The 26,315-nt window shown below is 36.5% G+C and overlaps 1 protein-coding gene across 3 annotated transcripts in view; it reads left to right on the top strand.

Moving 5' to 3' along the window:
• RALGPS2 (Ral GEF with PH domain and SH3 binding motif 2) overlaps positions 1 to 26,315 on the top strand; it is a 163,904-nt gene that overhangs the window by 21,421 nt on the left and 116,168 nt on the right. For all 3 annotated transcript variants that reach the window (XM_079929852.1, XM_079929854.1, XM_079929853.1), the window contains exons 2-4: positions 18,772 to 18,916; positions 24,088 to 24,192; positions 25,261 to 25,311. In XM_079929852.1, the coding sequence (XP_079785978.1) occupies positions 18,860 to 18,916; positions 24,088 to 24,192; positions 25,261 to 25,311 (213 nt within the window). In that variant the 5' untranslated portion in view covers positions 18,772 to 18,859. The remainder of the gene's footprint in view (positions 1 to 18,771; positions 18,917 to 24,087; positions 24,193 to 25,260; positions 25,312 to 26,315) is intronic.

Below are 26,315 nucleotides of genomic sequence, written 5' to 3'. Positions count from 1 at the left end.
TCTACTAAGTATTTAAGGAATAAATTATAACAGTTCTACAGAAACACTTTGAGAAAATTTCAGAGGAGGGAGTGCTTCTTAATTTATCAATAGTTCTAGTAGTTTCATAGGTTCCATCAGATTTTCTACACAGTCATGTTTGCAAAAAAAAAAAACAGACACTTTTTCCCTTCCATTCTAGATGCCTTTTATTTCTTTTTTTTTCTTGACTGCACTGTCTGGAATCTCCAGTACACTGTGGAACAGAAGTGGTGAGAGTAGACAACCTTGTTTTATTTCTGGTCTTAGGGAGAAATCATTTGGTTTTCGACCATTAAAACTACATTATTTGTAGTTTTTTCAGATATGCCCTTTATTGGGTTGAAGAAGTTCCTTTCTAAAATGTGCTCTGGTATTATCTGGAATGGAGATTAAGACTGTTAAATGCTTTTTTATTTTTGCATTTATAGAGTTGATTACATGGTTTTTCTTTTTTAGTTGGTTCATAGAATGAATTACTTTCATTGCTTTTTTTTTTTTTTTTTGTGGTATGCGGGCCTCTCACCGTTGTGGCTTCCCCTGTTGTGGAGCACAGGCTCCGGACGCGCAGGCTCAGCGGCCATGGCTCACGGGCCCAGCTGCTCTGCGGCATGTGGGGTCTTCCCGGACCGGGGCACGAACCCGTGTCCCCTGCATTGGCAGGCGGACTCTCAAGCACTGCGCCACCAGGGAAGCCCCATTCATTGCTTTTTAAATGTTAAACTAAACTTGCATTCCTAGAATAAACCCCATTTGGTCATCATGTACTATATTTTCTTTAGAAAAATGTTGCATTCAGTTTCCTATAATTTGTTTAGAACTTTTGCATGTGGAATATTTTTGTGCAGTCTTCTTTTCTCATAATGTTTGTGTCTAGTTTAAGTATAAGGGTTATTCTGGCCTCACAAAGTATTATTAAGTGAGTTTAGTGAAGTTATGGGATACAGGATCAATATATAAATATCAGTTGCACTTCTTTGTACTAGCAACGAACAGTCAGAAATTGAAATTTAATAAAACCGATACCATTGACAATAGCAACATGTATGAAATACTGAAAACTACGCACAGCATTGCTGAACAAAACTTAAAGAACATGTAGATATATGGGGAGATATTCTTTGTGCATGGGTTGGAAGACTCATTGTTGCTAAGGTGAAATCACTCCCCAATTGAGCTGTTGATTCAGTGCAACCCAATCAAAATCTTAGCAGGCTTTATTGTAGAAATTGACAAGCTGATTCTGAAATTCATGTAGAAATGGCAAGGACCTAGAATATCTAAAACAACTTTGAAAAAGGAGAACAAAGTTGGAGAGCTAATACTACCTGATATCACAATTCATTATAAAGCTAAAGTAATCAAAACAGTGTAGTATTGGTGTAAATATAGAGAAATAGATCAGTGAAATAGAAGAGTCCAAAAATAAGTCCAGTAAATATATAGACAACTGAATTTTAATGAAGTACAAAGGCAATTCATTGAAGAAAGGATAGTCTGTTTTAAAAAAATGCTGGCTCAATTGGATATCCATATACAAGCAAATGAACTTCAGTCTGTATCTTGCATTGTCTACAAAAATTAAGTCAAAATGAATCATAGGCCTACGTGTAACACCTAAAGATATAAAACTTTTAGACAAAAACAGGAGAAAATCTTTGTGACCTTGAGTTAGGCGAATATTTGTTAGGTACGACACCAAAAGCACAACCAATAAAACGACACATTGATAAAATGAACTCTATCAAATTAAAAATGTGTGCTCTTTGGGGGCTTCCATGGTGGCGCAGTGGTTGAGGGTCCGCCTGCTGATGCAGGGGACATGGGTTCGTGCCCCAGTCCAGGAAGATCCCACATGCCGCGGAGCGGCTGGGCCCGTGAGCCATGGCCGCTGAGCCTGTGCGTCCGGAGACTGTGCTCCGCAATGGGAGAGGCCACGACAGTGAGAGGCCCACGTACCGCAAAAATAAATAAATAAATAAATAAATAATGTGTGCTCTTTGAAAGATAATAAGAGATGCTTAGTAGGCACCTGTGGAAATGAGTTGGCTCTTTGGTCCTCTTGGTGTCCTGACCTGGAACTGAGGGTCATGGGCTCCTGCCTCTCTTACGCTCTCAACTGCCTCAAGTGGCCCTCTATAGCCCTTATTTTTCTTACCTGTATAATGTATGGTTTGGACCACATAATTTCCAAGGTTCCTTCCAGCTCAGACACCCAACATGTCTGTGTAACAATTGACTTGGAAAGCAATATCTACCAGTAAACATGTTTTAAAAAAAAATTTTTTTTAAGTTTAATTCGTTTGGAGCAGTGGTTCTCAACTGAGGCAGTTTTGCTCCCCAGGAGACATTTGGCAGTATCTGGAGATGTTTGATTGCCAAAACTAGTTCAATGGCATCTAGTGGATAGAGACCTCAGCTACTACCAAACAGCCTACAATGCACAGCAAAGTCCTCCTCACACAGAATTACCTAGTTCCAAATGTCAATAGCACCAACGTTAAGAAACCTTGGTTTAAAGTATCTGAAGTCAATTTAGCTACTTATTATTTGAAACCTGTGTTATTATACATTCCTGTGTTGAACATGTTATTGGCAAAAAAAAGTTGCTAAATAAAATCCTTTGGAGAAAATTGTCTTAGACTTTTGGGAATGTGAGGATGATGTGTTTATGAGACTCTTTCATTTTTGAAATAATGATTTTTATATAGCCACCTGGAGTTGATCAATTTGGATATGTTGAAGTATTTGTTTTCATATCATTTGGAAAAAGTGTTTTAAAAAAATTATGACCACCATACATATAATTTCCCACGCTAGTCTAGTAGAAGCCACCCGTAGAGCTTAATTTTAATTGATGGACTAAAATCTAGTTTGTTTTTGAAATAATTAGTGGAGCCTTGATATCTGAAATTTAGATTTAAGATTCATTAATTTAAAATGTCTGCCTAGCCTCCTTTTTGCCAGTATTCCACAAATAGGCCAAGACCCTGGTTCTCAGATTAGGTAAGTTCAGCAGCTTACATGGTGACACTTGGATTTTAGTATTTTCTTCTTTTTCCTTTTAAAAAGAGAGCCTGGGGGAGAAGTAGGTTTTAGTGGAAGAATGAGGGAAAAGAACAAGGATTTGAAATGGGTTGAGAACATTGGTCCTTATTAATATGTTGCTTACGAGGAACAGTATTTTTCCAAGTAGAGGAATATTGGGAATTTTGTATATTCAATTTGATTAGGAGTAGTTTGCTGGTACTACAAATATATCTACAGTTGTGCCCAGAAGACTGATGTTATACGGCTGAATTTTGTCCAGTTACAGCCTTCCTCTGCATGTTATTCCATCTGTTGTACTAAAGGAGTGCTTTCTGAGGTAGAATCTGTCCCTGTTTTTGTTCTAGACCAGGAGTTGGCCAACTTTGCATAAAGGCCCAGATAGTCAATACTTTAGGCCTTTTTTGCAGGTCATACAGTCTGTGTTGCATCTATTCACGTCTGCCTTTATAGCATGAAAGTAATCATAAACAATACAGAAATGAATGAGTGTGGCTGTGTTCCAATAAAACTTAATTTATAAAAACAGGCCTGGGTTCAGATTGTGGGTTATAGTTGGCCAGCCCCTGTTCTAGGCTATCAGCATTTTCTCTTTGGAACATTTGACACTTTCTGGTTAGTTTCCCAGTGGTGGCCAGTTGCAAATGGAAGAAAGAGGTACCTTTTCACTTGCAGCTGCTCTGCTTGTATGGCATGGCTTTTCCTGATGATGGTATGTGATAAGTAGATGACAGGAACTTTAAATGAGAAGTAGAATGGTAAGGCAGGCTGAGTTCCTTTCTTGATCACAACCCAAATTCTAGCAAGTTTACCTTTGAAAAGTTTCTGGAATTAGTTTTTTTTTTTTATGTAAGTACTTATAACCTCTTGGCTAGAGTAGGGCAGTACCTTCTTATCGCTCCCTCTGCTTTTAAGGTTCTCTCCCTAATCCATCAGCCTCCACAGATGTTGCCAGTTACCTTTCTAAAATGAAAGTATTATGGCACATATCTCTACCTGTAAAATTATACAATGACTTTCAGTCACCTGGGATAGTGATTCGTAACCGCTTTTCATTTCTGAGTCCCTTTGAAACATCATTTGATAGCTGTGGATCCAGGAAAATGATATTTTTGTGTGTTCATCACACAGTTTTCCTGCTTTTGGGGAGTTGGGCATTTCATGGCCCCAGGGTTTAATTTATAGTCTCTTAGTTAAGAAATCTTGATTTAGAAAATAAAATGCATGTTTCTTTCCCATGCTGTTAATGCTTTATGATCTGACTCCAGTCTGCCTTTACAGTTTATTGTCCATGTTCACTCACACACACACACACACACACACATACACACACACACACGCATGCTTTTTCTGCAAAGAATTAACCAACATTCTCCTGTCATGCCAATTTCTCCTATTCTGTCTTTGCAAGTATTATTTCCTCTTGCCATGAACGTCCTTACCATTTCCCTTGCATCTGCCCAATATCTACTCATCTCAAATATCAGATTCTCTGTGAAAATTTTCCTCACATTTCCTCCTTGGCATAAATAAATATGAAGGAATTGTGGCGACTGATACATGTAGGGAAGCCTTTCTTTTGGAGGGGAGGGGTGGGAAAAGCTTGGAAGGAGGAAACTTCCAGGAAAGATTTCTTTACTCTTAAGAGATATTCCTCTTCTTAAACGTCTATGAGCCTCAGTTTCCTAAGTTGAATATAATATTTATCTTAGGGGGCTGTTAAATAAAGAAGAGTGTTCCAGTCTCCATAACACCTCAATATTTATACAGGAAATTATCTTCTCCTGGTCATTGGGTGGCCCCAGGAACTTACGCAGGAGTAAACATCTTAAGAGACCCAGAACTCTTGGCTCTTAATAAAATGTTCTAATGGAAAACTAGGTTGTAAATTTACTAAAACAAAATTTCCTGAAATCCTTCTGCTGAAATTCTGGTAGGGTGTGTTTTGTGAGCTACAAGTCACTATGCAAATATTTATGTTGTTAAAGGCATTGCTGCTTTTAAAAGGCCAGTGGGGTCTTTGCTATTAGAATGATGCTTTTTTTGTCTAGTCAGTTCTGATAGAATAGAGCTCTGTCTCTCACAAATTAACACTTGTGGTTTTCACTCTTCCATGAATGACTGGGAGGGTGTATGAAATATGATAATTTGTAATTTTTCTGGGCACATATTTGATCCTAGTCTGACACTGGTAGGCACATCTCCGTGTAATTTGTTATTCTCCGTTTTTTGTGTGTAGTTAATTATTATTGCCAGCACCGTCTGCTGTGGGAGCCAGCTTGTAGTGCTGAGGCCAAAGAGGAGCAAAGGCAATATATCTAGGAAGAGGGATTTTGGATAAACTAAAAAGTAAAATGTAAGATTCTGTGGTGGTTTAGATTCATGATGTGAATGAGTCTACTTTGCAAGTTGTATGGTACTGTAAGTAGAAATTATTTCAGTGTTTTTAGAGTCATTGAACGTCTGTAGGAGTAAAAAAATTAGTTATACTTTAATGTGTTATATGCCATAGTAATATTCTCAAATTCGGGGATTTTTCAAGATGTCTTGGGACAGATCCCTCATAAACATGAGGATCTGTTGTACTTGAAGTCATCAGAAGGGTATCCATTTGTTGAGATTTATGAATTCAACAGGAGTATCTTTCTGTCACTGTGTGTGTGCATATCTTCTGAATGAAACTTGTAAGATCGTATAATTTAATAGTCCCATATATAAGGACTCTGCCTTTTCATTGCCTATAGGATAAAGTCCAGGCTTTTTTTTTTTTTTTTTTTGCGGTACTTGGGCCTCTCACCGTTGTGGCCTCTCCCGTTGCGCAGCACAGGCCCCGGACGCGCAGGCTCAGCGGCCATGGCTCACGGGCCTAGCCGCTCCGCGGCATGTGGGATCTTCCCGGACCAGCAGACTCTCAACCACTGCGCCACCAGGGAAGGCCCAGGCTTTTCTTTTTACTGTGGGTTGCCCTTTATACCTACTTCTCCAGACTCAGTTCCTGTTGCTTTCCATTACTCGTGCATTTTACCCTGTAATTACATTGCCCTCAACTGTTGGTGGTTCCCTGAATGCCAGTGACAAAGGTTTTCACTGTTCGTAGCCTGTGTACGTGGTATTTTCTCTCATGTTCACCTAATGAACTTCTGTTAGACGTGAAGAGAGAGAGAGACCAGATATTTTACCCTCTACTGCCCCACATTTCCACAGTATTTAAACATCCAGTTAAGGATTGGTAGAGAGAGAGGGTAATTTGGCATTGTAGAAAGCACGAAAGTTTAGCAAACAGCAGACTTGTATTTAAGATCTACCTCTGCCTTTAACTGATTATGTGAGCTTGGCCAGACCACATGACCTCCCATTAGAGTGTTGTCTTACTGTAAAATCGGGGGATTGGAATAAAGCAGGGGGTTAGCAAACTTGCCTGTCCCTTCTTTTCTTTTTCTTTACTTCCATTTTCCTTCCCTCCCCTTCTTTTTTACTCTTGCACATTTGAAGGATACAATGCTTTCACATTGCTTTATAGTAAATTACTACAGTGGTGATTCTCCGTGGGGAGTGGAGGGGTAGCGCATTTCCCGGGATGAGGGAGGCAAATATTAAAATAAAGGAAGACCTGGGGGTTTGAAATGTACTCCAAGGGGAGATCTCCAGAGCACCTTCCACCTCTTAAATAATATTCATCTGTGTTATTGCATGAGGCAAAAATATTTAAGAGTTTATGTAGCTTAGTTCCAAAAGGCTTGTTCATGAGATCATTTTGGCTCTGAGGTTGAAAATGACACTAAATAAATGGCTACTAACGCCATCTGTTGGTAGGAAGAGTTTTACTTTTTATTAGATGTGTATTCTCTGAAATTTTGCAAGTTGAAGATTTTTACGTCGAGGAGGTTTTGTATAATTCAGGAGAACTTTTTATTTTGAAAGAATTTCAAACTGAAAGGACAGTTATTATAAGAGTAGTAAAGAGAACTCCTGTATGCCCTCTATACAAATTCACCAGTTTTCAACATTTTGCCCCATTCGCTTTGTCATTCATTTCTTTCTCTTTCTCTCTCACACACATACATGCTATTTTTCTGAAATATTTGAGATTAGTTTGCATGCCTCATATCCTTTTACCTCTTTTTTTTTTTTTTTTTTTTTTTTACCTCTCACTGTTGTGGCCTCTCCCGTTGCGGAGCACAGTCTCCGGACACGCAGGCTCAGCGCCATGGCTCAGGGACCCAGCCGCTCCGCGGCATGTGGGATCTTCCCGGATCGGGGCACGAACCCATGTCCCCTGCATCTGCAGGCGGACTCTCAACCACTGCGCCACCAGGAAAGCCCTCCCTTTACCTCTTAATACTTCATTTCTTAAGAACAAATTTTTTTTTTAAAGGGCATATGCGTTTTTTGTTTATTTTTTAAAGAAGATGTTGGGGGTAGGAGTTTATTTATTTATTTTTGCTGTGTTGCGTCTTCGTTTCTGTGCGAGGGTTTTCTCTAGTTGTAGCAAGCTGGGGCCACTCTTCATCACGGTGCGCGGGCCTCTCACTATCGCGACCTCTCTTGTTGCGGAGCAGAGGCTCCAGACGCACAGGCTCAGTAGTTGTGGCTCACGGGCCTAGTTGCTCCGTGGCATGTGGGATCCTCCCAGAGCAGGGCTCGAACCCGTGTCCCCTGCATTAGCAGGCAGATTCTCAACCACTGCGCCACCAGGGAAGCCCAAGAACAAACCTATTCTTTTATATAACCACAATATAGTTATCAAATTCAGGAAACTGATAAAATACTTTGATCTACAGTCTGTATTCCGGTTTTATGAATTGTCCCTATAACATCTTTTATAGCATTTACTGCCCTCCAATACAGGATGTATAGTTGTCATACCTCTTGACTTTCCTTTAGTTTGTAATGGTTCCTCAGTTTTTCTTTGTGCCTCGTAACAATGGCATTTTTTAAAGAACGCATTTATGGAATATTCCTCAGTTTAGTTTTGTCCATTTCCTTGAGATTAGATTCAGGTTATGCATTCACAGCTCGAGTACTCATAAGTGATGTTGAATCCCTCCCGGAGTATCACATCAGAGGCACACGATGTCATTCTGCTCCTCATTGGTGATGGTAAATTTGATTCACTCAGTCAAGGTGTTGTCCAGTTTCTTCACAGTATAGTTACTTATTTTCCCTCTTGCAACTAATAAGCAGTCTGTGGGAAAACAGTGTTTTTGTACTTTTTAAAAAGTAAAGTCTTTGTAGAAAAATTTTTAATTAAAAATTTTTTTTTAATTTAAAAATTTTCCAAAGTTAGGAAAAAATTGACTTGTAAACCTGGAGATAGCCACATTTTAGTGTATGTCGGTACAGTCTCTCTTCTATGCTATAATGATAATGACAACCAAAAAGGATTATACCTCAAATACTGTTTGTCCGATTGCTTTATTGATTTAGCAGTAAGTTGTGGATATTTCCCCATGTATCACTAGTATATCCTCCTGTGGTATTTTAGTGGCTGCCTAGTGTTCCATTGTATATAATCCTTTGCCTACGGATTGTTCTGTGATGTTCAGTTTAGCCTCATGTTTCAGGTATAAGAATCTCCTGGGTGGGCTTCCCTGGTGGCGCAGTGGTTGAGAGTCTGCCTGCTGATGCAGGGGACATGGGTTCGTGCCCCGATCCGGGAAGATCCCACATGCCGCGGAGCGGCTGGGCCCGTGATCCATGGCCACTGGGCCTGCGCGTCCAGAGCCTGTGCTCCGCAACGGGAGAGGCCACAACAGTGAGAGGCCCGCGTACCGCAAAAAAAAAAAAAAAAAAAAAAAAAAAAAAAAGAATCTCCTGGGTGTCCAGGCTATTGAATTGCCCTCCTTTTTAGACCATTTTGTCTTGCGTTTTTAGGGAGGCACTGCTGTACTGTTGCCTCACCTGAAATCTTGGCTCCTTGGCTCCGACATAGAGTCCTGACGTCTGTCTTGATCCTGTCACACTGACTCGCCATGCTGTTTTTCTGTTCCACCATTTCATACTGACAAGCTGAGTTCCTTTCTCTGATCATTCTTAGGCCTACAGTGGCACACTTTTGCCAAATTCAGAAATGTATTTCTGATTCAACTGAATTGTTTTTATGTTTTAATTGCTAAAATTGTGCAGTATTGGGATTTTTGTTTAATTTCAAGTAGTGTATAGTCTTATGAGTGGACTTTTATGGGCTAGTCTTCTGAGTTGAGCTTCTGGCCAAAATGCACACACACCCACCAGAACACACACACACAAACAAATGTTTGAAGCACGGTTCATCTTTTTGCTTGGAACTTCCTTTCTGTTACCTGAATTTCTGGTTAACCTATATTTATATTTTGGGCCAGGTCGTATAGGAGATCTCAGAGCTCTTATGTATTAGAATCACTTGGCAAATTATCTTTAGTGAACCTTCTATGCTGGAGGTAGAATATAACCTTTAGAGGCATTATTTAATAGATTTTTTCCCCCTTTAATATCTAGTCATTTGAAAGTCTCTCTTCCCCTACAGCTAATTCGTTTTAGACCGTTTAGGTACATGGAAATATAAGCTTTCTTTGTAGCTGTGGGCCAGTTTATAAATGGTTCATCTCATTACATCTACAATTTAGTACAAATGCGACAAAATTATATCAGAAAGACTTGTGTTGGGTCTTTATTGACTTAAGGCAAAACAGTTTTAATCCAAGCACATTCTTTAAAGTAGCTTCATTATTTTTAAGCTTTCCTTTACACTGAGAAATAATATCTGCTGTTTCATAGATGGGGAGGTTTAAGTGGACCAGTTTCTTTTCATTGCCCTTTTAATATATGCACTCTAGGTAGGGTATTAAAGTGGCAGTGTGGTAAGTGAAACAATTTTCTGCTATCATCTTTTTCCTTCTAATTTAAGATCTCAGCTTACTTTGTTTTGAAAATCATCTTAAATATGTACCTAAAATATTTATAAATAAAATATATGTCTGGAAAAAATATAGAGATGTTTAAGCTTAAACAGTAACTTGGTAAGTGATCTAGTAAACAGTCTTGCCGGGAAACAACTTAAGTTCTTTTGACAGGAGATTTCTAAATATATAGATTAATTTAGACATTATCTTTTTTTTTTCAACCTGGGTGGTGTGTGAAATTGCTAAACCTGTCATTGTGGTTTGCTTTACAGTGATTGAAGTTTCTCCAGAACGTCTTTTTTTTTTCCTTACGGTTTCAGGGTGTTCTTATCCATGTGAACTGCTATTGTTTGAAACATGCTTGTTATCCTTTGATTAAGAATTAAGCAAAAAAAAAAAAAGCATAGCTTAGAATTTTTTATCACTTATTCTGTACTACTAAAGATACGTGGAATAATTTCAAGTTGTGTACTTCTGAATAAATTCATAACATGATTTATAACATTCATGTTTAATTTATCCTTAGAAATTAGTCAGTCAGCATGCAAAGTGGTATCTCTCTTAAGGGACCTCTCAGCGTTAAATGCAACGATATAGTATTGCAAGCTATTTGTAGATTTATCTCCTTTTTGTTCTGAAAGATATAGTTATTATTAGTTAACATGTTTACACACTTAGAACTTCTAAGAAATGAATATTTTTTAAGTAAAAAATTTTTTTAATTGTTTAGTAAATTTATTTTCCAGTGTACTTGTGTCAAAATATGCTTTCAAAATGGTTCGTTTAGAGGCATAGTTTACTTAGTTTTTCTAATTCATTAGTTTATATTGTAATATTCACATGCTTCTGGAATTTAGAAGGTCTGCCTTCTATTTAGAAGAAGGTCTGCCTCTTCCTCTCCTTTTGTTTTGTTTGTTGTTGTTGTTTGTTTTTTTGTTTAAAGCCTCATTACTGATAGATGGACTGTGAGCCTCTGCCTAAATATTAGGGAAGTTCCTTGCTCAAGGCCTTACAGCTGGCTGGTAGTGCCCAAGCTAGGATTTGAGCCTAGGGCTTTCCAACTCCAAAATTTGTGTTCTTGCTGCTATACTCTACCATTTTTAGATGCATTGAGTTTTTTCTATATGATTTCGTTTAATTCTTACAACATCTCTCTGAGGTACATTTTATTGTCCCTCATTTATAAAGAATTAAATCAGAGTTCAGAGATTACATAATTTACCCAGCATCACATACCTGCTTAAAATCCTAGAATTAGTATTCTGTATCTTATGCTTTTCCCACTGAACTGCTTTCACTACCCCTTAGCGTGGGCGGGACCAGCATTCACAAATTAATATGAATTTTGTTAAATTTTTTTCTTTTAAATATCATCTGAGATTGCCATTTTCATGGCTCAGGGATTCTGAATTAGAATGGTGATGGAGGATGAAGGTGATAGAAGTTAAGAGGATAGAATGTGATCATGGGAGTTTTATACAACTAGAAGACTAGGAGAGGGTCCTGGAGAGCAGAGATTAGAGAAGCCTGGGTGGGAAAGGGGCCTGCACGTCACTTCAGGTGCTTTGCTTTTTTGGCAAAAGGTGGGAGTATTGTTTATTACTCACCTTCCCTAAAGCCCAGTGGCATACCCCTGCATGGTAATCCTTGAAATACTGGTTTTAGTTTCGTAAGGTCATTTCCCTACTCAGAAACCTTTAATGATGCCTAGTGCCTGTCCCTTCCAATTTAAATTCCCCCTCTTTGACAGTTGAGACCCTCTGCAATCTGGTCCTGTCACTTCTTTGAACCTTTCCAGAGCTCATCAGAAAGGTTCTCCCCACCAGGCAGGTCAGTGTCCACATCATAACTTCTCTCTGGGCCACCTTTACTTTTAACTTTGCACCCTTGATGGTTTTTACTTACCCTTTCTTCATACTCTTCAACCTGTGTTTCTTTATAAACCTATACATCATTTTCTCCTGTAGAAATCATGCGACTCTTGAAGCTGAATCACAGCTTAACAAGTTGTAGCATTCTCCGATTCTCTCATTTCTGCTCTTTCCCCTCTAGCCATTTATAAATCTGCTCAGAGGAAGAACAACCTTTTAGGTTCTCTTCTCTGGTTCCCTTCTTCCCTCATTTTGTCTCTCCCCCACCCCCACCCCCGCCCCCCATCCTAGTTTTTTCCTATCCATCAGTTTATCCTTCTTTCCTGTCTTTTGTTTTTCTATCCACCTGTCCTCCTTTTTTCCCTCCCTTCTGGCTGCCTATTCCTACTGTGTAAGCTTGGGCAAGTTACCTATTTGCTCATCTCTAAAAATGGGGTGTAATATAATAACTTCATAGGGTTTGTTTTGATGATTGAGTGAATTTTTAATGAAAAAGTGCTTAGAGCAGGACCTGGATAATAAGCACACCATAAATATTAGCTTTTGTTTGTTATTGTTGTACCGTTTTGTGTATTTTAATGTATGAAACAAATGGTAGGGTGTCTATAAAAGGAGAAATAGTTTTTCTTTTTGACATAAAAGCAAGTTATTTTTTAAAATAGTTATTAAATAGAGGTTAATTTAAAACTTTTAAACATTTTGACAGTCATCTAAAATCATTAATCATCCTAACAGTCTCGATTAACATAACTGTTTCTATTCCTGACTTTACTTTTATTCGATACAAAGTTAAACAGAAACCAGGACAAGTTTTTCTACCTAGAGATAAATTAGTATTTCAGGTACATACTACGACATTCTTACTTGCTTGCTGCATGGACTAATTTTGTGATAAATTCTTTCTTTGCCTGAAAAATGTCTTTATGTTGCCTTCTCTTGGATGAGAATTTAGCTGGGTATGGAATTTTAGGTTGACAGTTATTTTCTCTTGGCACTTTGAAAATATTTCATTGTCTTCTGTGTCTTTTGGTATTGTTGAGAAGCTTTCCATTTAATTCGTTCCTATGTAAATAAAATACCTTACCCACTTGTTTTTTAAATAAGTATTCTCCAGTTTAAAGTGATGTATATAGAATATGATTCTTTTTATTTATTTATCCTGCTCAAAGTTTGTGGTTCCTGAATGTGAAGATATATGTCTTTCCCCTATCTTGGAAACTTCCCAGCCTTTCTCTCTTTAAATGTTGCCTTTCGTTATCTCTCTTCCTCTGGAACTCCTCTTAGACGTGTTAGATCTTGTTCTATTGTGCATTTCTTTAGTCTTGCTTCACATTTTACATATCATTAAGCCTTCGTTAGAATTTTTGCATAATTTCATTTCTCTTTTCTACTTCACAAATTCTCTCTTTAGTTGTGTTAATCTGATGCTTAATTCTCCAGTGACTCTATCTTCCTTTTCTTTTTAAAAATTTTATTTGGTTCCCTTACAAACGTCTGTCTCGCTTTTTTTTTATAACGTCTTATTGTATTTTCAGTGTCTTCTTTTAAGGCCGCTGGCTTTAATCTTTAATCTGGTTTTATAGCCTGTATCTGATAATTTTTCATCTAAAGCTCTCAAGAGATAATCCTAATGATTGTTGTGTTTCCTGCTTTTACTTACAGTGGGTTGTTTGCTTATAGAGTTGGTAAATTTCTATTTTGAGCTTGCTGGCAGGGGGAATTCCGCATTGCCTGGGTTGAAGGAATGTTCCCCCCCCCCGCCCCCCAAATTTTGTTCCCTCCATCTGCCTTGGGTTCCAGAAGTCTCACTGGCTTGTGAACATTTTATTTGAATTTCTAGTCTTGAAGGTCTTGGGCCATGCTGGTAGTATAAATTCAAATTCTGTGTCTGTGCTGGAGCATGCCTAGGATTACAAATTATCATCTTGTAGACACCCTCCACCAGCCACAGTGGTAAGCCCAGGCCAAGACACACAAGTTTCTTATCTTGCTGTACCAGAATTTTTTTTACAGACCATCTTATCACTGATTGGGTAGACTATCAGTCTCTCTGGCTTTATTCTAGGTAAAAGTGTGTGTGGATGGGTTGGTGTGGGGAGTGTATGTCTCAATTCCATTCTCATCTCTTGGTTGCTTTTTCTGTCCAACTGATGTCAATGTCCATTTCTAAATTTCTCTTGTGGTACAAAGATTTTTACGTTGTTTTTCAGCCATGTTGCTGGAAATAGAAAATAGTCATCATATTCTTTTAAATGTGTGTAGTATTGTGTGTATTGAGTATTTGATTGCCATTCTCCCTATACTTTTATTGTTAATTGGGCATTTATCTAATGTTATCCTGTGAATAACTGCTTTTGTTCAGTCATTTATTCATCTTTCGCAGATTAAATAGGCAATTGAGGTCAGTATTGTGTTTATGTGCCTGAGTGCAAAGATGAAAAATAATGGTTTTTCTGTTGTGTTTTGTTTTAAATATGGGTCTTTAAAATCAAGGAACTCAAAATTCATTAAGGAGAGACATTTAAATATATCAGTGTGAAAATATAGCAATAGAATTCTGACAGAAGAGCAGTGGAAGCAAAAAGAAGGAGACTAATGACCTCTCTGTGGGAGGCATTGGGGAGCTCTTATAACCCTGGATGTTCATCAGAACCCCTTTCTTTTTAATTTCTTTTGTAATAACTTGAACATGTTATAAGCAAATACCAAAGGTGATCTTGTTTAGTGCTATAGCAGAAATGATTTGAAGAGGCAACCACATTCTTTATTAAACTTTTGTCAAAATAGCTCAGTATCAATCATGTCAAAGACAAAATCTTTTTTTGTTGTTGTCGTTACTCATCAGACTTTTGATGGCTGTAATTATTAAAACAAAGTACTGGGGAATTTGGGACTAATCTCTAATTTTCTTAGATAAAAAAATAAAGAAGGCAGTGCAAGTTTAGCTTAGTGTCAGAAATGCTGCAAGTGCTATGATATACAGACATTTAAATCTTTGGACCTTCCATGAGTGTCATATAAAATGTCTTTAACATTTATTTTAAAATAAATTTTAAAGGAGAGCCAAGCACTATAACAACTTTTAAATATTGAGTTGCAATTATGTTGTTTTAACTTTACCCTGTTACTTTTTTTTTCTCATGAAATTTGTAAGTTTACAGTAAGAAGGTTCAGTTTCTTTTGTTGAAATTGTCACTTATGTTTTTTTTCTTATAATTGTCTATTTGAATTTTTTAATGTGGTTATATACAAAGGCATGAAAGTCACTTCTGGTTTTCACTATTGTAAATAGTGCTTGATTTAAATAACCTTTATCTATGTAGTTTTTTCTTTTTCTGCCGAGTTTTTTTTTTTAAGTTTCAAGTGTCCCAGCTTTGGCAGTTTACTATTTATTTATTTATTTGGTTGCTCTGGGTCTTTAGTTGTGGCAGGCGGGCTCCTTAGTTGTGGCATGTGAACTCTTAGTTGCAGCATGCATGAGGGATCTAGTTCCCTGACCAGGGATTGAACCCGTGCCCCTGCATTGGGAGCTGTGGAGTCTTACCCACTGGACCACTAGGGAAGTCCCCTCCAGAGTTATAGTAAGATGAATTTCTGGTACTGAGATTTTAAGCCATGTGTAAGCATATCAATTCTGTACTATCTGAATGTTTCCAAAGAAATTGCAGTAATTAATTACATTTCACTACCTTTTTCCTTATAGTTGCTTAGCTCTTCTAGAGCATGTTTTGTAAAACTATTAAATGTCTTTAGCATAATATTCTTTCTTTCTTTCTTTCTTTTTTTTGCGGTACGCTGCTGTGGCCTCTCCCGTTGCGGAGCACAGGCTCCGGACGTGCAGGCTCAGCGGCCATGGCTCACGTGCCCAGCCGCTCCGCGGCGTGTGGGATCCTCCCGGACCGGGGCACGAACCCGTGTCCCTTGCATCGGCAGGCGGACTCACAACCACTGAGCCATCAGGGAATCCCTAGCATGATATTCTTAATGATGATAGCATAAATTATTTTAGAAAAGAACTGGTACTATGAAATGAGATTACATTAGTGAGAAGTTGTCACTTTAACTTTACCCTCTTGTTTACTGTTTTAAAAAAGCATTGGTTTCTTTGTGGGGATACCATTGAGAAAGTGAGGAGTTAGGAGACTGAATGATTGTGCCTGCAGTTTAAATAATCTAGTTTATGACCTCAAGCAGGGGAGGTAAATCTACACATTTCAGATTTCCTATTTGGGGATTATATTGAAGTACTATGCCTGTTTTGGTATTTAAACCCTTTTAAAGGACAGATTAAATGTCCTTAGAAGTTTCAGAAGAGAATAGGAAATAATAAATTTCATTAAGAAAAGAGCTGCTGTGATGTTCGTGTTTATTATGAATGATTGTGCTGTTTATACATAGTGCTAGGAAAAGTAAATAATTTTAAGGCATATATTTGACTTATCTAATTTGAACTTTTTTGTGTGCAAAGCACAGAAACGTCTTGGGGCACATATTATAAAAATATAAACCCATGCCTGTCTCTTAGGACTTGCAGTGTTTTTATGGTATCGTATGAGGCTTTGCTGTACTTAAACAGTATTAAATACTGACATGTAGTACATTTGTAAGTAATTATGAATAAGATTTTTGTTGAGGTATGCTTTGCTATACTTTTTTTTTTCATGTAATGGGTTTTAATATGACAATTTTCATAGGATATTTAAATGACATTTTGATTAAAAGCAGGCAGAGAAAACTGTTCTTTACTGTTAATAGTTTACAAATGTATTAATGTTTTTTCCTGGTGTATTACCTCTTTTTCAGTAGATATTAACCATAACATTTATATATCTGATATATAAGTTTTAGACTAAGGATACATTTTTTTTAACGATTTGATTAATTTTTCTTAACACTAGGGGGCACTGTTGATTTATGAATTCATATCTAAATTAATCAGGCATAGCATGTGGAATGAAATGAAATTATTTGAAGACATTTCATTGCAAATTGAGTGTTGCCTTCAGAGAGAATTTGGATTATCAAGTTCATTTTGTATAGTACTATAAATATAAATGATTCTTAGTAAGATTCTTAATAAGAATAAATGACGTTTATAAAATAAATACTGTAGATTGAAGGAAATTAGAGTATTTCTATGCTCTATTCATTTTCATATTGGTTTTCTAAATTTTTTTTTAAAAATCATTATTTCTAATGTATTTCTCATTTTAAAAATTCTAGCACGATGTTTTGCTCTTAGCAGGTACTCAGGGTATATCTGAAGAAATGAAGATAAATTGAAGATGTGACTGAAGGCTGCTATCATTAGTAATACTTTTTAAGCATTTGAAAACCAGCAACATGTTTTGCTACATCTAGGAAACATATTTTAGGCATTCTCATTCATTATTTCTGCAGTCAGGATTTTGCTGATGCCCACCAACATGTGTTTTGTGAGAGGTATACTTCTAAGGTTTTTGTCTTCTTTAATTAGAAGTCTCCCTTGAATTTAAGCCTTGTGTGGATTCATTAGATAGTAGACAAAGTGTGTGTCATTATAATAGCACTCTTACCATGTGTCAGCACTGTTTTAGGTGCTTTGAATATATTAATTTCTCCTCACCACAACTCTATGAAGTGGGTACTTATTGCTATCTCTGTTCTATAGGTAAGGAAATTGAACACAGAAAAGGCAAACAGTTTCCTGGGTTCAAACTTAAGCAGTTTTTTTCTAGAGTTTGTGCTTCTAAATCACTGTCCTATATTGCTTCTCCAGAGAGAGGAAACTTAGCATTTCAAGAGAATTATTATTGATATTTCAAACTAAGTTTTTAAAGTGGGTACAATTTTGTAATGCACAGCATAAGGAATATAGTCAGTAGTATTGTTAATAACTCTGTATGGTGACAGATGGTAACTAGATTATTGTGGTAGTCATTTTGTAATGTGTAAAAATATCAAATCCCTATGTTATACACCTCAAACTAATATAATAATGTAAGTCAATTACACTTCAATAAAAAAGTAGATATAGTTTTAAATACCTAATTTATAGACAATTAACCATTTCTCTTATGAAAGATATCATTGAAATTTAAAGTTGGAAAGGGACCTTACTCTGTTTATTTGTGTCATTTTACAGAGAGGAAGAAATTCCCTCCTAGATAGGTGAAGTTACCAACACAGTGATATACAGCAAGTTTTTTGTGGAAAGGGATTAGACTCTCAAGTAAACATTCTGACTTCCAGTAAAGTGGAAAAACTATGGTGGTGTGGAAAGAATATTTGACTAGAATTTTAGATGACTTGAATTTTATTCTTGACTCGTCATTTACCAGCCTGTGTCCTCAGAGGCTATGTTTGTGTTATATGAGTATCATGATATCTTCCTTAGTCTTATTGGTAGTTGTGAAGATCAGTGAGATAATGGAGTAAAGATACTCAGTAAACTTTAAAGCCCTATACAAATAAATATATCATGTACTGTGGTATTTTTATAACATGCTCCATAATAATTTATTTTTAATTATTCATGATATCTTTGTAAACTACATTATCAACACTGCTAAACTTATTCAGTATGGTTGAGTTAGGGATGTCATTCAGATCTCTAAAATTTATTTCATTAGACCATATATTACTTTGCCACATGTTTTTTACACTTTTCACTTTTCTTAAGACTAAAAAGATTTTGAATTTTTCTCACAATAAATGAAAAATTATACCTTTGCTTTGCTGATAAAGAATATAACAGCAACATGTGTTGACCACTGGCCATTTGGTGTTTCTGATCGTTTGAAAATAGCATAATAGGATTGTCCTCAAACCAGATTTAGTGATTTAACTGAAGTGAAAAATAAAGTTTAGTAAATTTGAAGTATTTTATTTCTTGGCGTGGTGACAGGCATGGGTTTCTTTTCTTAAACTTCCAATAAGACACACAGTTAAAGTTTTCTATTTATTTTTTACAGGAATAATAATGTATTTGTGGCCTTGGACGTGAAGCAATCAGTCTTCTGTTGCTGTTAACTAGCGTCAGGGACTGATGTTGTGGGAAGCATGGACCTAATGAACGGGCAGGCAAGCAGTGTTAATATTGCTGCTACTGCTTCTGAGGTAAGACATTTAAAAAGTTTAGTTGTAAAATTTCTTACCTGGCATTCTGATTTTTTAAGCATTATGATTGGTCACAGATGTAAATCAGAGCTTGAGAAAAAGCGTTACGGATTTTTCAGTTTTCAAAAAACTATTTTCATTGTACCATCCATGTGTTCATTGTACGTTTTAGGAGTTCATCCCTACCTACTTCATATACTTGACAAATCATGATTACTTAAAACCCTTTCTTGGGTTTAGTTTTAAAGAATGCATAGAATTTCTTTTCAAAGTGTTTTTACATTTTATGAACCTTGAGGGCAACAGTACAAATAGGGCAAAGAATGACATAATATTGACACTGTCAGATCCCTTGATTCCAAGCCTGTTGAAGGAGATCAAAGACCTATTAGGCTGGAATGTTGAAAGCTACTCCGGTGATGTAGCTCAGAGTGTTAAAGATGGAGATAAAGACTGAACTAGGTGCTCACCTACCCCCCCCCCTTTTTTTTTGCTTTGTCTGTAAATCTAGGGTACTTGGCCTGCTTTCCTTAATAACTTTTGTATTTAGCTTCTATATTTCTCCTTAATTTTACTCTTACCATAGAGGATGAGAATAAATGTTTATGACACTTTAACGCCTTGACCTCAGAGTTCCTTGATAAATTCATTTTGCCCAAGCCAAATTACTTAGGCCTTGCTGTCATTGAAAATATTCTATTCTAAGTCAGTAGTTTCAATTATTTTTCTTATTAGATGATTTCTGTATTTTTTAACATCTTTATTGGAGTATGATTTCTGTATTTTTAACTCTAGCTCTGGCTTCCCTTATGAATTTTATTAAGCATTTCTGATGGATGGACTTTTTACTTACAGTATGAACAAAATCAGGTTACTTTGTTTCTATTCTGCTGCACTACCTGTAAAGAAAATAGGCCACCCTCTTTCTCTGACTTTTGTTAGTAGCAGCACCGTTTCCTTAGCATCAGAGTTCAGATCTGTAGATTTGGCATTAACCTGCTTCCCCTTGCCCACCACAGCCATTTTCACATCACAGCAGGGAGAGTCCGCTAACAAAACAGAAGTTAGAATCCTCTGTAATGTAATCATCTAGTGACATCTCATCCTGCCCACACTCAAGTGGAGAGGATTACACAGCGGGGTGACCACCAAGATATAGAGAGGCCTGCCAGCCGGCTTAGAGCCTGTCCACCACACCTTATCTCTGAGATCTAGTCCTTTACTCCTTATTTCTACTAGTACCATCTTAGTTTGGTCATTTATTATTTCTTGTCTAGAATGCTATAGTGGCCTTTTATTTTGATCTTGCACTTCTATTCCCTGCTATTTTTGGTACATTTGACTGTAATTCAATTTTAATATTCTTAAAATAGCTGTTATACTTTATTTTATTCCCAAACTGTCCATGGTTCCTCATTACCTACTAACTAAATATTAACTAAATACACATTCAGCCCTGCATTTAAGACTTCCATCAAAATGAGCCTAAATTTTCTTTCTAATGGATTTAACTGCTACTAATTCTTTATGTGAAATTTACATTCTAATGAAAGAATACTACATCTTGTTGATGTTTGTATAAACCCTTAGCCTTTTCTATTTCAAAAAATTAGGGAAGTTTTCTCCTGATTCCCTGAACAGATAGGAGCTTTCTGATTTTTGAAACTATCACTTAAAAAAAACATTTTAAATAATTTTTCCATAAATTTATACATAGCTTTTCTTCCTACTTGAGACAGGGATTATATATGTTTGTAAATATGTCTGTAATATATGTATATTTACATGGTATTTTTATGACCATATTTCTTGACTATGTTAAATGTATGTGTGTATATGTATATAGTATATTTATGACTATGTATCCTGAAACATATGAGCTAGTATTACAGTACACAATTGTTTGTTAAATAAAATAGATCATTTCACTCATATAAAAAATTGTGTTGGCCTGTCTGAAAGTGGATGAATTACATCAGACCTCAGAGTAATATAATTTACTACATGAGAAGTAAGGGGCGGGGTGGGGGGGGGGAGTCTGCCTTTTAAATTGTCCTCCTGCTGTGGCAAGAAGATAAAATTAAAAATATATGTTTTTCTACCTTCTCTTAAACTAAAGATGTGTTAACATATCAAAATGCAAACTTCACAAATGTGAAAACCTCACAAGTACTTAAGGTATTTGATGGGTGATTGACTCCTCCTGTCTCTGCCTTCTAGACTTAACCTTTGTTTAAGCTTCTGGTCAGTAGAGTGGTGGCAAACTTTTTTCAGACATTTAGAAGTGTCAGTAGTTTTTTAGTCTTGTTGTGAATAAAGAATTACTACTATGCACATTATGTCTCAGTACTGCTTAGCATCTTGTCGTTACCAGCTTATTTATTGGTAGTGGGAAAGCAGATAGAAGCACATCACTCATAATTTTTAAAGCCTCTACTAATGGCTTGTAAGAAGGAAAAGAGGAAAATGATTACTGACTTTGATAAGCAATAAGATTGCCATTATGATTTGCTCACCTGTCTTGAATGAGTTAGAAACTTGGAGAAAATTACCAAATTATGTTTAAAATGAATGTATTTACTTGACAATATATTTATTATTTGGTAGTTATTGGATTAGTATATACTGCTTAACTGATGTCTATTTGAATGCTTAACATGAATAAATTTCTATATTTGTCTTGGAATATAAAGTAACTTTGTCAACATACTGTAAGCTAGTCTTAGTTACAGAGGTTAAGCACATGAAATAAGATACTATATATGAAATCCATTTATGAGACTTTGGACTTCTGCTCAGACACGTAAAGAGCTTGGAATTCATTACTCCTGTCCTCACAGCTTGATAAAAGCTGAACAAACTGAAAACCAATAACTCGTCTTAGCTCTATCAGAGAACTGATGTCACAGAGCAAATTGACAGTGATGCCCTGAAAACTGGAGAAAGAGGCAAATACAGAGAATCACTGTTTACCAAGAACAGAATTCCCTGGAGCCAGGAAAGGGTAGGAGAGCTTACTGTAATTGACAAACTGCTGGAGGCAGTGTGTGGACTAGCTTGAGAGTTAAGAACTCCTGGGGGCTAGGTTTTAGGTCTCCCTCCCCACTTCTGTGAGTTTTACCTCCAGGAGCCCCACCAAGTTCTCACAGTGAGGTTCAGAGAAAAATCCCTCCTGTTTCCAGCAGAGGGAGGGGAAAGTAACCATTTTGAAATATACTAGGGGGAAGTAATCATCCTAAAATATGCCCAGCACATTGTATTCCCCACCTGACCTCAGGGGAGACTGCTTTACCAGAGCCTAACCTACTTGCGGAAAGAGAAATACCCAACTCTGGGCCCTCTAGCCTTCCTGTCTTACTTTCTAAGGGGAGTCCGGGGTACTGAGAAGCACCTAAGGTCACAGCCCAAGGAAGGGCACAGGCTCACTAAAGTACCTGATTGTAGGGCAATGGAACGCTTCTCCTCTTCCCACACCTTACCACCATATCAACAGGGCTCCTGTATAATAGTAAAGGATCACAGCTGAAAGAACTGCAAGGCACAGACTCTTATCTAAGGAGGAGTTTCTAGAAAAACCCAGAGACCAAAACAGGGACACTAGAGGAAAGTGAAGGCACCTCTAACCACAACAAATAGTAAGCAGCATCACTCCTATACAAATAAACGTAAACCCTTACACTAAAGGCCTATTTGCCTCAGTTTCTGTTACCCACTAAATCATGTCTGGCTTTCAGCAAATTTTAAGGCATGCTAAAAGTAACAAAAAAACATAGGCTGAAGAGCGAGAGCAAGCAGCACAGCCAGATTCAGATATGGCAAAGATTTTGGAATTAACGGACTGGGAATTAAAATAACCATGATTAATAATGCTAATAGCTCTCATGGAAAAAACTGACCAACATGCAAGAATAGATGGATAGTAGAAGCAGGGATATTGAAATTCTAAGAGTCAAAAGGAGATGCTAGAAATCGAAAACGTCGTTCCAGAAATGGCGAGTGACTTTGATTGGCTCACCAGTAGACTGGTGACCAGTAGACAGCTAAGGAAAGAATCAGTGAACCTGAAGACATGTTAATAGTATCGTCCCAAGCTGAAGTGCAAAGAAAAAATAGAATGAGGAAAATGGAACTCAGTATTCAGGAACTGCGGGGCAATGACAAAAGGTGTAGCATGTACGTAATAGGGCTGCCAGAAGGAGGAGAAAGAGAAAGGAGCAGAAGAAATATTTGAAGTAATAATGGTTGAGAATTTTCCAAAATTAATGACAGATCCCTTCCTTTGTAATGATTTTGATATTTAGTTGCTACTGCAAGGGAAGTAAAAATGAAGCATAATGACAGGTGCTCAAAATTGATGTATAATAACTGATAGGTTGACATACATAATATTATACCTCTGTAAACGAAACTTTGGTTCGTTTTTTCTGCCACTGACTGTAGCCTGATATCCTACCACCGTTTCACAGAGAGTGATCTAAATGTTCTTGCAGGGATGATACTCTGGTTTCAGCCAAAACTGATTGCAAAATAACACTTTTATTTTGTAGTACAGATGAAGTGGAAATTTAACAGAAATAAGATTTTCAGGGCCAAAAGCCGCCTTTTGTTCTGCATATAGCAACAGCAAATTCAAAATTAAAGCAGAAAATGCTTAAATCTGTACTATAATAAAAAGAAGAGTATCAATTGTACTATCACAGACAGACATTCACTTAACAAACTAGACTGGGTTATTTAGTTAATGGAGTTCTGAATGTTTTCCTGTGGTTTATGTTAGGAAAATAATTTGTCTTTTTCTTAATAAAAATTAGTTTTAAAAATTATAGATGGGTGTGTCCTTCTCCCCTAACTTCTTTTACCCCATTTGAAAATCATTGAACTTGTTATTGATAATATCTTTTATTTCTTTTGGAAATGATAGGATGTCAGGGTGAGGAAACAGACAGGAAAACTTACTCGAGAACCTAAAAACCTAAAGTTGAGGTTAGATTTCAAGTTGCCCGACCCTTTTCCTAGTGCTTTTCCAAGGAAGCAGTGTGTTCTGCCCAACTTTTCTACAGCATTTGTTAACTCACTTTTAGCTTCCTCAGTTTTAAGGCCGGTCTAGTTTCCATGACACTTAACTGAAAGACAGTTTTTAAATGGCTGCATTTTTTTTTCCAATTTAACAGAAAAGTAGCAGTTCTGAGTCATTGAGTGACAAAGGTTCTGAATTGAAGAAAAGCTTTGATGCTGTGGTATTTGATGTCCTTAAGGTTACACCAGAAGAATATGCGGTAAGCCTCCCACCTCTTGTTCTCCAGTTTTTGCACATAATTTACATATTGGTGCTATTCAGTTAGAATTTGTAGGCCCAACAGAGGAGATTTTTTTAAAAAAACTGGATGTGGGAATCAATGGGGAGAGTAGCACAACAATGGAGCAAGCAGAGGAATGAACAGGAGAAGGTAAGAAAATCCATTGATATTTTTAGAGCAGCTTCGTAAGTTACACTATCAACTTGGTAAGTAATAATAAGTATTTACCTTCATGGTAATTGCTTTTGTCCCTACCAATACCACCTCCCCAAGCTAACTGTACTTTATTGACATATGTAAGAAGAATTTTTACTTTTTTCTAAATTAAAAAATTAAAGTTGAAGGCATTATTGCAGTATCATGAAGGATACCTAGAAAAACTTTTAATTCTTAACTGATGTAAGTGTTCATTTATTTGTGCTTTTTCCTTTAACTTGTTAGCAGAATATATTGATTTCCTGATATTGCATCACTCTTGCATTCCAGGAGTAAACTGTGTTTGGCCATAGCATATTATTCCTTGGTATATTGCTAGATTTTGTTTTACATCTATAGCCACAGTTGAGATAGGTCCCTGTGAAGTCCTTCAATATGAGTTGCCACTAGTGTAGAGTCAGTTACTTCTTATAAATTGGGAAGAATACCTTTTCATTAATGTCATATTTTATATTACTGTTTGAGTAGATATGATTTAATAGTCACAACAACAACACTGCTCTATGAACCAGTAGATCCAAGGTTTTTTTTTTTATTTGGATTTAATGTATGACCATGTTCAAATGTTTAAAATTAGTTTTGTTTATTTTGTAGCTTTACCTTATTTATCTCACAAAACAATATGAATAGGCATGAGATAATTAGAAATAATTATATTTAATGATATAAGGGCTAAATTTTCATTTTCTTAAGCCCTCATAAAACTGGGATTTCTTTCTGGTAAAGATTTGAGTACTCAATATGTTTTAGTACAGAATATAATTTTAATTGCAAATATATGTCACATTATGGAATGCCAAGAAATTGTAATTTTTTTACTTTTTATATCAGGGTCAGATAACGCTAATGGATGTTCCAGTATTTAAAGCCATTCAGCCAGATGTGAGTAGTTTTAAGAATTTTCCTTTAAAATATACAAGATGGTGAATTATAGTATCCCCAATTAAGAAGTTTCAGAAGTGACAAATTACACTGTATGTTAATTTTTAAATGTTTAAAGCTTTTGATGTAACTTCTCTGTATATTACTCAGCCTCAAAAACTCATGTGGCATTCATAGCTATACACTGTTGAGTCATAGATAGTACTGTTTGAATCATTTTGGTTGATTTGGCTTCATCATTTTACTGAAGTATCTATTTTACTGATGAGAAAACAGAATGACATTTGTCCCCGATACACAGCTAAGTGTTGGAACTGGCTTTCAGATTCTAAAAACTGATGCTTTTCCCACTCTTATCAGGTAAGAATATTAATATGATTCTGTATCTCAAAACTAAGGCATTGATAATACCGACATATTCAGTACCATAAGGTATTTTTTTAGTTCTTCTGGGAACAAAATATAGTGTATTTGTTGCAGTATTTTCAAGTCAACTATAACATAGATGTTACAGAAAACATCTGTATCTTCAGTAGTATAGACAGTATTAGTCCTGTGTTTTTCAGATAAGTTACTTAATGTCTGAGTATCTCAAGTCTGTCACTTAACAAAATGAAAGGATGGGACTGAATGATCTCTGAGTCTTTGTCATTTCCACAACTCTGTGTTTTTCTAACTTTCCTTGCTTACCATGGAGGACACCCTCAATAGAACCATTAGTTTAGCAACAGAGGAAGAGAAACCATCTAGTCTATAAATAAGGCACAAACAGAAAATGGCTTTTGTATTTAAATGATAGTAACTGAAATATTCATTTCCTCACATCCCCGAACAAAACAAAGCAAACTAAATTCTTTATAAAAATTACATTTTTTTGCCCTGAAGTTCAGCCATCTTCTCCTTAGACATATTTTTTTCCTTTTTTTTTTTGCGGTACGCGGGCCTCTCACTGTTGTGGCCTCTCCCGTTGCGGAGCACAGGCTCCGGACACGCAGGCTCAGCGG

The sequence above is a fragment of the Stenella coeruleoalba genome, assembly GCF_951394435.1.
Source record: "Stenella coeruleoalba genome assembly, chromosome: 1".
NCBI lineage: Eukaryota > Metazoa > Chordata > Mammalia > Artiodactyla > Delphinidae > Stenella > Stenella coeruleoalba.
The sequence above is the reverse complement of the archived record's forward strand: the minus strand, read 5'-3'. Positions and strand labels throughout refer to the sequence as shown.